This window comes from Vicia villosa, linkage group LG5, assembly GCF_029867415.1.
Source record: "Vicia villosa cultivar HV-30 ecotype Madison, WI linkage group LG5, Vvil1.0, whole genome shotgun sequence".
NCBI classification, from domain to species: Eukaryota; Viridiplantae; Streptophyta; class Magnoliopsida; order Fabales; family Fabaceae; genus Vicia; species Vicia villosa.
In genome coordinates, this window is record NC_081184.1 from 124,099,744 (window position 1) to 124,114,990 (window position 15,247).

The 15,247-nt window shown below is 33.5% G+C and overlaps 1 protein-coding gene across 1 annotated transcript; it reads right to left on the reverse strand.

The window, feature by feature from the left end:
- Positions 1-13,727: 13,727 nt before the first annotated feature.
- On the reverse strand, positions 13,728-14,801 carry LOC131605333 (uncharacterized). Its single transcript, XM_058877706.1, has one exon. The coding sequence runs from the start codon at positions 14,799-14,801 to the stop codon at positions 13,728-13,730; it is 1,074 nt and encodes a 357-aa protein (XP_058733689.1).
- Between the last annotated feature and the right edge of the window lie 446 nt (positions 14,802-15,247).

The window sequence follows — 15,247 nt, forward strand, 5'->3', positions numbered from 1 at the left end:
ACGATCGATAATTCCTCTTCAAAAGCCTCGTCAGTCAAGATGGTGAGATAGGAGAAATCTTATTTTGAGATAGATTCTTGATGTTCCCTTGGAGTATATGATCCTAATCTAGCCAAAAAAGACATGGGTTGGGGGACTCGTAGTGTGCAACACTTATCCCTTATCCCTAAGAATCTCAACTTCTATGTCAATTTACGAGACAATTCCTTCTAGATCCTATAGTAAATCCAGGCGATGGGACCGGGGTATTCTTGCTGTCTCTCCGACCAAAATAAGTATGGTGGCTGGTGGTGGAACGTTTGAAGGATCGATAGTCACCGATACGATTCGAACTCCCTTTTCATTTGATGAATTAACTTCTCACACTTCATCGAATCTACATATAAAAATTGTTGAAACGTCGAGAAAATTGCAGGTAAAAATAACTAACTTTGAAGGATTAAGATAATGAAAGCTTACCAAATATAACATTTCACTATTTCCTAGTATTGACGTCCATCAATATGTGGGTTTCAATGAGCAGTTTCAAGCATTTATTTGAGGCTTCATCCCGAGGGACAATACCCCCTGTGTAACCAAACTATTTGAAAAAGGTAACTAACCATTTTTTAGTAGAGATCATTAGGGGATAAATGATTCTCCTTATAGACATACAGTCCATTTCCCATTAAAAAATGGCGTTGGTTCTAAAACTTATTGAACAAACCTGTACTTCGATTTTTTTTGTGACCACTATGGTACAGACCATCATCTGGTGGTTCAAAACTTCTATTTCGAAAGTCTTAAAGTGCTAGAGGAGATCTAGAGTCGAAAAGGTGCACTAAAAAAATGGAATAGTTCATCTACCATATTCATTGTAGATCCTTTTTATCTTTCCCAAGTATCGATACACCACAATCTGAAGAAGGAAATATAAATGAAAAAATATGATGATTTAATGCCCCATGAAACTGTATAACTGATTCCACAAAGACCCCACAATGTCTTTCAAAAGGAAAGATGATAGGCACTATCAACAGTTCAGATTGCCTCAGAAAAACACTTGAATACTCTATTTTCCAAATGTCATTATGATACAGTATACGAAAAGAAAAATAAAGCATGATGCATATTTAAGGCGCGATTTCAAAGGAAAACAATGTCATATCTTGACTTTCCATACAAGCCGAGCTACAACCAATTGAAAAAGGCAAACACGAAAAAACTCTTACTCTACAAAGAAGAGGTCAGGTCTTGGTGGAAACTATTATGTACAGGTCAAAAGGACTAATGTCCTTGACCCATTGGATATATCAAATCCCCACATCACTCACATAGTTGATGTGTTATCCTGTGTTAGAGTGCATGTGATGTGAATCCTTAACCTATCCAACCAATCCCCTCATTCCACGCTTAAAGATCAAGAAGCTGTTATAACCGCTCTACTATATAAAGAGGAAACACGTCTTTTTCAAGTACAATTAAAATTCAAACTTCAATCACTCATCTTACTCTCATACTAACTTGAATGTTAGAGCTCTAACCTTGCAGGTCAACCCCTCTTCTGTAACACCCCTTTTCTAACCCCAAATATTACTATATAATAACATAGTAATGTCACATGCATATAACCAAAGGGTACCACATGTCGTTTTCACGACAAATGAAAACCAACATAACACATACATAACATGCATCTGATCAAGATTATAACACATATTAAACTTTATGTTTCTCAAAATATGCATATCGCAACAGAATATTCATTCTCCAAATAATTTCAATGATTATATCCCATACTATAATCATCTCCCCATAAATGCATGTGCAACAAGACTCACAATATATGCAATTAAGATTATCACACAACCTTAATCATCCAAGCATATCACAATAATTCACACACCTCGAATTATCCATCAAAACGTTGCATCACATACATACATCATGTAAACAACATCAACAGTGCATTTAAATAGCATTCATCACTTCGACACATCACCATTAATACAAGGTAAACAATACCAAACCGTGTTATCCACATATAACATTAATTCATAACATACGCATACATAAATACATGTCATTTACACAACCACACAATTATTAAATCATCCCATTCCAACAAACTTAGTTATATCATAAAGTTTATTGTATTAGCTTCCTAATGCTTCGAACGACACACAAAACGGATTTACGGTTCAAAAGTAATGGTCTTTACAAAATCTGCCAAAAAATGGATAACTTACGGGTCCGCTCAGGCCGACCTATGAGTCGACTCATACCCTGCAGCGGTCGACTAATGACTTGCAGCGGTCGATCGTCCGCTCAAATACACAGATTCTCGCCCTTGCGGGTCCGCTAAGGCCGACCCTACCTTCTGCAATGGCCGACTCATGATGCGTAAAAACCCAAAAATCACCATTTTTCTTCCCCATTCCCCTCATACAACAACCACTAACCCACATACATTCTATGCATCATTTGACAGCAAATATCTCATTAATTTATCAAACAACACCCATTTACTATCATCAAACAAGATTCAAAACAATCATTTCATGGACTTCATTTCAAAATCTAGCATTTAAACCCTAGAAATTGAAATACCTATTCCTAAATCATACATTCTACCCATTGCATAGCATATACACCCATAATAACACAAACTCATCCCCCTTACCCCTTGAACATTCCTCTTCTTCTAGGTTTTCCTTCTCTTTTCTCTTTTCTGCTCTCCTCTTGTTCTTTCTCTTCTCTTTCTCCAAAATGAGAGTTATGAGACTACCCTAGTCTCTTCTCTTACTATCTTTCTTAGCTAATGAGCTTAGTCTCTCTCACACCCCCTTATTACTATTACTTCTAATAATTAGGCCAAATAGTTATTCATTCATTATTCCACCAATAATTCAAATAACACAATTAACACAGTAACACACAATTAAGTAATTATCATGTCACCTAATAATTAAATAATTAAACTAGTATTAAAATAATTATTTAAATTAATAAATAATAAAAATCGGGATGTTACATCTTCCATCGCACTGAAAGCTCAAGTCCATAATTGCAACTAGGGGTGGCAAAACGGGCCGGGGCCGGCCGGGCCGCCCGCGCACCCGCCAAAAAATGGCGGGTTGGGTTGGGATTTTAGGCTCGCCGCTCGCCAAAGCCCGCCCCGCCAAAACCCGCCGCCCGCCATACCCGCCGCTCGCCAAAGCCCGCTCCTCCTCCAAAACTCTCTTTTTTTAGTTAATTCTAGTAATTGCAATTCTTGATGGTTTATTTTATACATTTATTTAAAAATATATGTAATACTTTTTTGAGTAAATTTGTTAAAAAATTACTTTTATAAAAAATTGTTTTAGAAAATAAGTGAAAAGTTTAATTAAAAGGTAAAAAAAGTCTATTAATCTATTAAAAAAATATAAATAAAAATAGGCCGATAAACCCGCCGCCCGCAAACCCGCCATCTTGGCGGGCGCGGGCATGACTTTTATGCCCATTTTACTTGGCGGGCATGCCCGCCCCGCTCGTTTTTTGGCGGGCATAAGGCGTGGCGGGCGGAGGGCGGGGCAGGCGGCCCGTTTTACCACCCCTAATTGCAACCTGTAGTCGTCAATCTCCAATCAATTATGATTCCTTCGTGGAACACTTAACTTAAATATAAAAGAATATTATTAATTTTAGTTATAAATAAGATGGGAGCGGATATAAATTAATACAAATGATTTTCAAAGTGACATATAATGTAAAATAGATGTAATATCATTCAATCAAATTTTAATGGTTTTTTATAGTATTTTTTTGAATGGTTCCATATAATGTTTTAAAAGTTGGACTGGTCATCAAACTAGTGAGGTTATTGAATTACTGATTTATTGGTCAAACTAATTGGTTACTGGTTGAACCGCATGATTAAATTTGGTTAAATAAGATAATTTAGTTGAATAAATCGATCTTTATAACAAAACTATATTGTTTTTAAATCGACCAAATCGAATGACTTGATCTCTAAAAAAATTAGACATCTTTAAAATTTTAAAATGTCATAATTTCTCTTGTTCATTTTTAAAATAACATTAAAAATTCTAAACCTAACCATCACACAAAAAAAGTATAAAATGCAAATCCAAATAAATTTTGAACAAAGTCTAATTTTAAAGAGGGAAAGTGATTCAAAATAAATTTTGAACCAAGTTCACTTATATTTTATTTTATTTTAAAAAAAATATATCAAAACGACTTCATTTTATCTAAGAAAAAAAAACAAGTATTTAACCTGGTTTTTCAAAACTACATGTTCATCGAATTTTATCAATTTTAAACGATTTTGACGGATACTGACCAATTTTAATTAGTTTAATAATTTACCGATAATTTCTCCAATTCCATTCGATACCAACTAGTCTTTAAAACACCGTTTCATAAATTAATATAAGACTGACATTAGAAAAACTTATATGTGACTATGTGTGGTGGTAGACATTGATAATAAATATAAGCAAGATTTATTGTTTCTTATACATGTCAATATTAATACGATAGAAAATTTTGAATTCATCAAGTAGTTATTTTCATCCATTAATACCTGCTGCACTTTATATACATGTACACCTAACCATGTTACTTCATATTTAATTTATAATAATGAAGAAAAGTCAAAGTTAAATATCTATAAGTCGTCTAATATTAAAATTAAGTTATAAATTAATTATGTTTTTATCTTTCTTTGAATTAATACTCTTTACTTTAAGTTTTTAGATTTTGATGCTAGTTTACTTTATAGTACTTTTTAGCATATTTTGATTTTGTTTGGCAGAAATTTAATATACAATTTTAGTCTTATATTTTTCGAATTTATATATATATATATATATATATATATATATATATATATATATATATATATATATATATATATATATATATATATATATATATATATATATATATATATATATATATATATATATATATATATATATATATATATATATATATAGGAGGGATATATTGACTCCAAGAGTAAGTGTTGAACACTTACTCCAAATCTTAACCATTAATTTTCATTAATCTAACGATTTTAATTGATCATTAAATTTAATTATTTTTGGAAATATTTTTCAATATAAAAGATTAATTAAAGCCGTTAGATTAATGATAATCAATGGTTAAGATTTGGAGTAAGTGTTCAAGACTTACTCTTGGAGTCAATATATCCTTCCTCATATATATATATATATATATATATATATATATATATATATATATATATATATATATATATATATATATATATATATATATATATATATATATATATATATATATATATATATATATATATATATATATATATATATAAGTGTACTTCCCTGTTATATGTTTTTGCATAATGTCAAAATTAAATAAACTTTAACATGTATGTATATTGAGCGGTACCTCTGAGTCATTATGTGCATATTGCATTAGCAATCTTAGAATAAAGTTAGAACACGTTTGGAAAAAGTATCATGCGTCACAAATCAGTTATATGGCATTAAAAATCAGTTTCATGCATTAAAAATCAATTTTTGTTCAAAACTCAGGTCTACGTATCGAAACATACGTTGTTTGAGTCGACACATGTGTTTCAATAATAAAGCTTGTAGCTTTTGTTTGCATGACACATAGAACCATTTAGGTCGACACATACTGTAAAATTCACTCCTATGTGTCGACTCATACGATTTTTAGATTGACACATGTAGTGCATTTTTAAAGCTTGTAGCATTAATATGTGTCGAAACACGACTTATATGTGTCGACACATGTTGTAGTTTTTCTGAAAAATTATATATTTTTTAAACTTCTAGGTTTCCCTTTTGCTTCCAACTTGCACACTTATAAATACTTCATACATGCATCTTTTCAACTTGATGAAATTAAAAACACATACAAAGATTGCTCACCATCTTCAACCTTCCATCTATGCATACATACAAACAAACTACATATAATCATTTTTTGTTTGGGTGCAATCTAGACTAGGTTGATAACGTCCAATTTATGTTGGTGTACCATGTATTGTTTTGAGAATCTTTGGAGGTTTTGTCAAAAAAATGTAAGGGCTTATCTTTCAAGATCAAGGTGTTGATTTGGAGGTTTTGACAAGATCTTTGCATTTTGGATTCGATCAAATGAGAGCTTTGAAGAATAGGAGGTTCTTGCAAAGGAGTAGCGTGAGATGGTGAATCATTTGGAAATCTTGGGTGACAACAATTCACAGTTTGGATTCGACCGAGTGAAAGCCTTGAAGAACGACGGTTTCTTGCAAAGGAGTAGGGCAAGACATTGAATCAATTGGTATTGTTGGGTGACTTGATCAAACTCTGATCAAGGAAAAATAAGTGCAAAGATCAACCTCAAACATAAGTTTTGTAGTGTTGGATTGCTACATTTCTCTTGTAAATATTTTTTCCATAGTAAGATTGATATCTCAATTCCAAATTGGAATTGGGGGCAGACTTAGATGTTGCGAGGAAGATCGATGAACTGCCTAAACAACTCTTCATGTCCTCTCTCTCTCTCTCTCATTAAAATTTTCATAAGCAAATTGTTAAATACATTGTTTAGTAATCGAATCGTAGAGATTTTCCCTTCATTGTTCAATGATAAATTAGTTTGTTGATTACCTTACAATCTAATTGATTGTTGTAAGTGGTTTTTGATATCAACAAACACAAAAGGAAAATCTAAAAAATCGATCACACGCCAAGTGTTCGATAATTTATCATTTTACGTTTTTTCACTAATTTCATTGGAAATGGGTTATCTCAGTGAAACCATTATAACGATTGATTGAGAACTTGATGTGTTAATTGATTATCATTGTTATACATTTCATACGGTATTGCGCATATCCGAGTTTCCAATAATCGGTTTGGTTTAGACAACTTTTCGATCTAAGCTAAAACTTTCACTTGCCATAGTTTTGATCTTTTCAAAAATAATTTTAAAAACAAAAATTTTACCTTGGGGATCTACTCACCCCCCCTCCAGATAAGTTAACATTGTCTAACAAGTGGCATCAAGAGCTCTGGTTAATTCCGTGTGTAACGCCCCAGACTGATTTCGGGATGATCGACTGACCCCACAAACCAACACGGGTCTTTTCAGCATGCTTTGACCTCACTCACACGCTTTTCGGGAAACTTCCCAGAAGGTCACCCATCCCAATACTACTCCAAGTCAAGCACGCTTAACTGTGAAGTTCTTATGGAACGGGCTACCGAAAACAGGATGCATCTTCTTTTCTGTAGCTCATTCCATAAGAACTCCACAGTTAAGCGTGCTTGACTTGGACTAGTATTGGGATGGGTGACCTTATGGGAAGTTTCCTGAAAAGCGTGTGAGTGAGGTCAAAGCATGCTGAAAAGACCCGTGTTGGTTTGTGGGGTCAGTCGATCATCCCGAAAGCAGTCTGGGGCGCTCCAAATGGTATCAGAGCCAGACCTCTCCCAGTACGATGTGGTTCGAGGTTTAACCATGCGAAAGCTGGTGGGCATGTAACACCCGAGGCCGAAGAAGGCGAGGGGTGGTTGCACCGCATGTAACACCTGAGGCCAATGAGGGCTAGGGTGGTCGCCACATCGGAATGAGAGGGCTCCTAAGGCTGTGCAGGTATGGGACTATATGGTTGAAGGAGTGCATATAAGGATTGATAGGTACTACCTATACCAACAAGATGCATCTTCTTTTCGGTAGCCCATTCCATAAGAACTCCACAGTTAAGCGTGCTTGACTTGGAGCAATTTAAGAATGGGTGACCTTCTGGGAAGTTTCCCGGAAAGCGTGCGAGTGAGGTCAAAGCATGCTGAAAAGACCCGTGTTGGTTTGTGGGGTCAGTCGATCATCTCGAAAGTAGTTTGGGGCGTTAGAAATGGTATCAGAGCCAAACCACTCCCAGTACGATGTGTTTTGAGGACGAATCATGCGGAAGCTGGTGGGCATGTAACACCCAAGGCCGAAGAAGGCGAGGGGTGGTTGCACCGCATGGAACACCTAAAAGGCCGAAAGGGGCAAGGGTGGTCGCCACATCGGAATGAGAGGAATCCTGAGGCTATGCAGGTATGGGACTGCATGGTTGAAGGAAAGCTTATAAGGATTGATAGGTACTACCTATATCAACAAGATGCATCTTCTTTTCTGTAGCTCATTCCATAAGAACTCCACAGTTAAGCGTGCTTGACTTGGAGTAGTATTGGGATGGGTGACCTTCTGGGAAGTTTCCCGAAAAGCGTGTGAGTGAGGTCAAAGCATGCTGAAAAGACCTGTGTTGGTTTGTGGGGTCAGTCGATCATCCCGAAAGCAGTCTGGGGCGTTACACTGTGCTTCAGTCATTATGAACGGTCCAACTCAAATTACTATGAACGATGATAATGGTGTTGTCACATCCAAACGAGGAGCACAATGGGATGGCAATGATAACAAAAAGTGGTCTTACGATAAAGCATAAAATATTCTCATAATCGGTCTAGGTGTTAGTGAATTTTATCGTGTTTCCCATTGTGAAATGCCAAAGCCATGTGGGACACATTACAAGTTGCCCATGAGGGAACTAATGAAGTCAAACAAGCTAAAATTAATACATTAAATCAAGAGCTTGAATCATTGGAAATAGGTTATCTTAGTGAAACCATTATAACGCTTGATTGAGAACTTGGTGTGTTAATTGATTATCATTGTTATACATTCCACACGGCATTGTGCATATCCGAGTTTCCAATAATTGGTTCGGTTTAGACGATTTTTTCGATCTAAGCTAAAACTTCCACTTGCCATAGTTTTGATTTTTGTTTTAAAATAACTTTTTAAACAGGAATTTTACCTTTGATTTGTGTGTGTGTGTGTGCGCGAGATCCATTGACACCAGATGAGTAAATCGGAAAATCAGAACAAAATCGTGAGAACCTGTCAAAATTGGCGGTTCGAGAGGTTACCCAAGTTAGACCAGATTTTTAATATTTTCTCATTTTTTTAATAAGAAATTTTTTTATTCTCTCCTTTTTAATAAGAAATTTTTTTATTCTCTCCTTTTTTTAAGTCTCTCCTTTTAAATTAAGATGTTTTTCTAAATTTTAGGTAACATGGGCCTTGCAATTGCAGGCGTTGTTAAACCGAAAACACTTCAAAGTAAATTGACCTATGAAAACAAAACAGACAATACATTCTATTTAGAGTGAAGATCCATTTCTTTCACTCACAAAAATTACACAGCCTAAATTATTCATTCACAAAAAAAGGGACTCGATTTAATCACTTATAAAATTTAACCGGACCATATTAGTCTTTCTGTTAATTTTTTTTCAAATTGATTTTTTTTCTTACTTTTAAACCGTGACTAGACTGCCACATGGTATTTATTTTTTATTTTTTATTTTTTAATACTAAATTAATTTTTAATTTTAATTTCATTTTTAAATAATTATAATTTAATAATATCAAAAAAGGCAAAATTATTTCTTATAAAGAATCAAACCCAAAACTTTTAAACAACATCTTAAATCTTTATCCCTAGGCTATTATTCATTTATGACAAATAATTTCCATGATTTTTAGTAATACTAAATAATTCTGAACTTAAAACAAAAATTACAAAATTTGTATCAATGAGGTCTGGAACCTAAATCCATTAAATGATAATTACTATACAACTAGACAAATGATCAATTTCTATTGTTAATATTCTTAATGATGAATATTTAACTTAATAATTTAGAACAAACATTTACTTATTTCAAATAACATACAAGTAACTATTTACTAATTTCAAATAATACACAAAGTTAAAATAAAATTAAATATTTAATCAAAAAGAAATAAATTATATTATATTTAATTGGAATTAAATACCAAATAAATAAATATTTACTTATTTCAAACTAATTCAAATTAAATAATAATTCAATTAGTTGTTAAAATATTTAATCAAGTTAAATTAAATAATAAATTAATTTTTAAAATTATTTCGTTAATTGAAACTAAACAATGATCAATTAATTTAATAATAATTCAATTAAATACTAGTTTATTTATTTCTATTTGATTAATTATATTTAGGAGAAAAGCAGGTTTGAAAAAAATATTAACATAATGACTAATATGGTACAGTTTTGATATTATTAAATAAGAATTGTTTAAAATTAAAATTAGAAATTAATTTAACATTTAAAAAATTAAAATTAAAATTCAACGTGATAGTCCAATCACGATTTAAAAGTAGGCAAAAAACCGATTTAAAAAAAACATATTAACAGAAGGACTAATATGGTTCGGTTAAATTTTATAAAAGATTAAATCAAATTTTTTTTATGAAGAAAAAAATAAAATTGCCTAATTTTTATGAAGGACCAAAATGAAGTTTCACTCTTCAATTTATAAACGCTGATTTGCACTTACATGTTAATTCTACCGACATTGGAACTAATATACTGCATGACAAAATTTAAATTGATGTATACTATTAGGGGTGGCAAAGCGGGCGGCCCGCCCCGTTTAGGCCCGACCCATTTAAGCCCGTCAAAAAGCGGGGTGGGCCTACTTAGGTGTTCGAGCTCAAAAGTCATGTCTGCCCCGTTTACTAACGAGTTGGCTGGCCGACCCGCCAATTTTTTTATTTATTTTACAATTTGATTTACCACATAATTGACAAAAAATTTAATTATAACCAAAAAGGTCGATAAAATATTTTTTCAACAACGCACAATAGAACTTCAACATATCTTAAGTCCAAACAGTTCAAAAAATAAAACAAATAAAGATCAATTATAACAAAAAAATAACGAAATAAACTCAACCACAATAAAAAAGCGTATCAAAATAAATAAATAAATAATACATATCATTCTAATCCTATTTAAAAACTATATACTAAAAAACCCAATTATGAATTTATATAAGACAGACAATGATAACAATTACACCGCATAATACATCACGGTGCATAAAATAGTAGTGCATAAAATATCAACACCTAACTTTCTCACTAATTAGTTCAAATAAACTTTTATATTAACCGATTCCTTAATAGTTAAATCCAAAATTTGTCACATGATAGGCGATTCTTGAAAAGTGGACTGAAGCAATAAGCGGATTCTTGAAACGTCGTCGACTTTGGCGATACATGATAGGCGATAAAAAGTGTTCGATGAGAAATGTCAGTGAAACTTAAGAGTTTCCGACCTCCATTCTGCGTATTCAATTGCAATTTGGGCGATTCAAGAATGCCAAAGAGGTTTTGGATCATTTAAAACAACATTATACAATATTTGATTTATCCCATCAATATAAACTATTGAATGGTCTTACTCATTTGAAACAACAATTTGGTCAATATGTTCATGAGTTTTTATCACATATGAAAGTTATTTGGAATTAGTTAGCCTCATGTGAGCCTTCTCTAAAATATGATATTGACCTAAAAACATATGTGACTTATCGCTTGTATTCTCCTTATTTAGTTTTTGATGACTCTCACTGATAATTATGAACAAGTTCAAGCTTCCTTGTTGAACCAAAATCCTTTGCCTACGCTAGAGAATGATCTTCCTTGTCTCAAGTTTAAATAAATTAGATTGAGACTTTTTCGCCAACAAGTTGATCATGCATTTGCAGTTACAAATAAGCCTATCAAATTTTGTCTCATTTATTGTAAGTCAGGTCACTCTTTTTCTAATTATCCCATTGTTGAATTTCATAACTGAATGAAAAATGGCGTCTTGCTTCAAATTGACGTCGTTACTGCAGACACCCGAACACTTAATTTAGAATTGTCCCACTTATCCTTCACGTTCTAATCAGAATTGAAATCAACCTCGTCCCAACACTTCAAGGCTTACACTTGCAACTGCTGATGCTACCAATGGATTTATAAAGTCCTCTCAGCCAACCTTCTCTGTCACATATTTTGAATCTTTTCTTAGACAATTTCTTCCTTCTGATAATACTCCTACTGCTCTTTCTACCACACTAACCACACTAGGTAAATCTAAATGGTATTATGATTCTGCCTGTTATAACCACGTGACATCCTTATCTAATTTATTTTCTTCCCTATCTAAAAATGACATTACCTGTTGCATTCACACTATTGATGGATCTGTTATAAATGTAAGCCATAAAAGTTCTATCTCTATGTCTAGTTTAAGTCTATCTAACATATATCTCATTCCTAAATTAAATTTTAACCTTATCTTTGTTGGCCAATTATGTGATCTTGGTTATGAAATTACCTTGTCTTCCTCTGGATGCCATTGTGGAACCTTGTTTTATAGGTAATAGATTTTTATATTGATGATGAAAACTGTGAAGAACAAAACAGATATTTAGCATGACAAAGATAAACATGATGAAAACTGTGAAGATACTCAGCATGATAAAGATGCAACAATCATGAAAGTCAACCAATGCACTTTAGCGATTAAAGATGCAAGTCATGGGTTTGATAAATGATTGAAAAAGTTTTAGATAACGCTCAACAAAGGCTCAGACGAAGGCAGTCAAACATATTACATCTAAAGCCTCAAAAGGAAATCTCAAAGCAAGTGTCAACACAAAAGAATCTATCAGACAAAACTTAGTAAAGTTAATCTCCCAATTTAGTAAGTGAGTGAAACTTTTATAAATGCAAATGTCTTTTTTGTAGTAGTTGGCTATAAGCGCGCGCACACACACTTAAAACTTTTTTATAAAATGTTTTGAAAAGAATAAACCTTGAGAAGTATATACAGAAGTTGCATAGAAAATGTTGGGAGCATTCAAAAATTCGAAAAATATTTTGTTACTAGATCTAATCGATTAAGTCAATCAATTATATTGGCGTGTTTTTAAGGAACAAGGCGGTTTGAATGATCTCGGTCAATTAGCAACGAATATATATATATATATATATCAATTCTTAAAGGTGTGAGAAACACACGAAATGAGTTTTGAATTGGGTTGCACCAAAGGTAATCTTTTCGCAACTTAAACACAAAGTCAACAAGTGAATAAACATAAATGAACACAATTATTTTTATCCTGGTTCACTGTTAAATAAGTTACTCTAGTCCCCTCCTGCAAAGTGATTTTCCTTATCCACAAGGACTTAATTCACTATAATCAACCAATTACAAACAACCAGAACAAGTCTGATCAACCTTGCTAATAACCCTAACAAGTCCGTCGATCCTTATTGTCAAGCTGTAGACAACCGCAATAAGTCTGATCAACCTTATCGATAACCCCAACAAGTCAGTTGATCCTTATTGCCAATTCATTATTACTGCAGCCAAAGTCTTCTTGAGAATCCTGACTAAACCTAGTCTCTCAAGGAACCTATTAACAAAGGTTTATTACAAAAGTGTGTATACAGAGATGCTTCTAACAAGCATATTACACAATGTTTAAGTACAGCAACACAAAAGTGTTGATAGCAAGATATGAACAAAAGCTCCTTGCTAAAAATAAAAAAATATGCAATGAATATCTCAAAAGAGTTTGTGCAGTGCTTTAGCGTAGTTTTGTAGAACTGATTCATTGTGTCCAAATTCTTCCAAGTTCTCCTTTTATAGCTGAGAAATAGATTCATTGGAGGGTATAATAGGAAACATAAAAACAGTTGTTTGGTCCCCAACGGTCATGGTGGGAATGGTAGACAACAAGTACAAAAAGGATTATCCTTACGCCGTCTTATAAGAGTAAAGGTCATAATGTACTTTGTACTTTTATTCTCCCGAATACCCGTCTAAGAAACAATAAAATTGTTGACCGGATAGCCTCTCGAGCATTTGATCCATAAAAGGCAAGGGGAAGTGATCTTTTCTCGTAGCTTGGTTTAGCCTACGATAATCGATACACATCCTCCAACCTGTCACGATTCTAGTTGGAATTAGCTCGTTCTTTTCGTTACGGATCACCATCATTCCACCCTTCTTGGGCACCATATGAACGGAGCTCAACCAAGCATTATCCGAGATCGGATAAATCATCCCAGCTTCTAACATTTTCAGTACTTCCTTTCTCACCACCTCTTTCATTACCAGATTCAATCTTCTTTGTGGTTGAGCCACCGGTTTAAAGTCGTCCTCCATCAAAATCTTATGCTTACAAAAAGAGGGACTAATTCCTTTGAGATCGGAAAGAGTCCATCCCATTGCTTCTTGATTTTTTTCTAAGACCACAAGCAATTTTTCTTCTTCACCCTTAGAAAGGGCATTGCTAATTATAACCGGTTTGTTTTCATTTTTCTCGAGGAACACATACTTCAAGTGTGAAGGAAGCATTTTCAATTCAAGTTTACTCTCCTCTTTTGTAATTGGCATTTTCAACTCATCAACCACCTCTTTCAAAAGAGAACTTTCTTCTAATGCTTCCAATTCCTTCAAGCATTCCTCCATTTCTTTTTCTTCATCTTCATTTAGAATTTGAAGAGCATTTGTGAGAGCTCTCTCAAGAGGAGTAGATGCATGACTTTTCTTCTTCACTTGCATGATGGCTTTATCGGTCACATCCACTCGAAAGCAATCACTTGTATCATTTTTATGCTTCATCGCTTCAAAGAGGTTAAAACACACTTCTTCATCCAAAACTCTCACTTTCATTAGACCGTCATCGATATCGATCATCATCCGAGCGGTTTTCATGAAAGGTCTTCCAAGTATTATAGGTGTGTCATAATCCTCCTCCATATCAATCACCACAAAATCGACCGGGAAAAAAAACTTATCAACTTTAACTAACAAGTCTTCTGCAATCCCTATAGGATGAGTGGTGGACTTGTCGGCCCATTGCAAAGTCATCCTTGTAGATTTCAACTCTATATTTCCCAATCTTTTCACAAGAATAATGGTATCAATTTAATGCTAGAACCCAAATCTATCAACCCTTTACTGATATAGACATTTCCAATTGTCACCGGTAGAGTAACTTTTCCCAGATCGCTTTCTTTCTTTGGTAGAGTTCTTTGAATTATAGCACTACAACACGAATTAACGGTCACAACCTCTTGATCTTCAAATTTCCTCTTCTTTGTGATAATATCCTTGATAAATTTAGCATACATAGGCATTTGCTCAAAGGCTTCGGAAAATGGAATATTTATTTGCAATCGGCTAAAAATATCCATGAACCTAGCATAATGCCTAGCATCATTTTTCTTCGATGGAGCATGGGGATAAGGTAGAATTTGTAATGGTATGGAAATGTCCTTTTTCTTTCCTTACTCTTTTTCTCTCTTTTTCTTTTT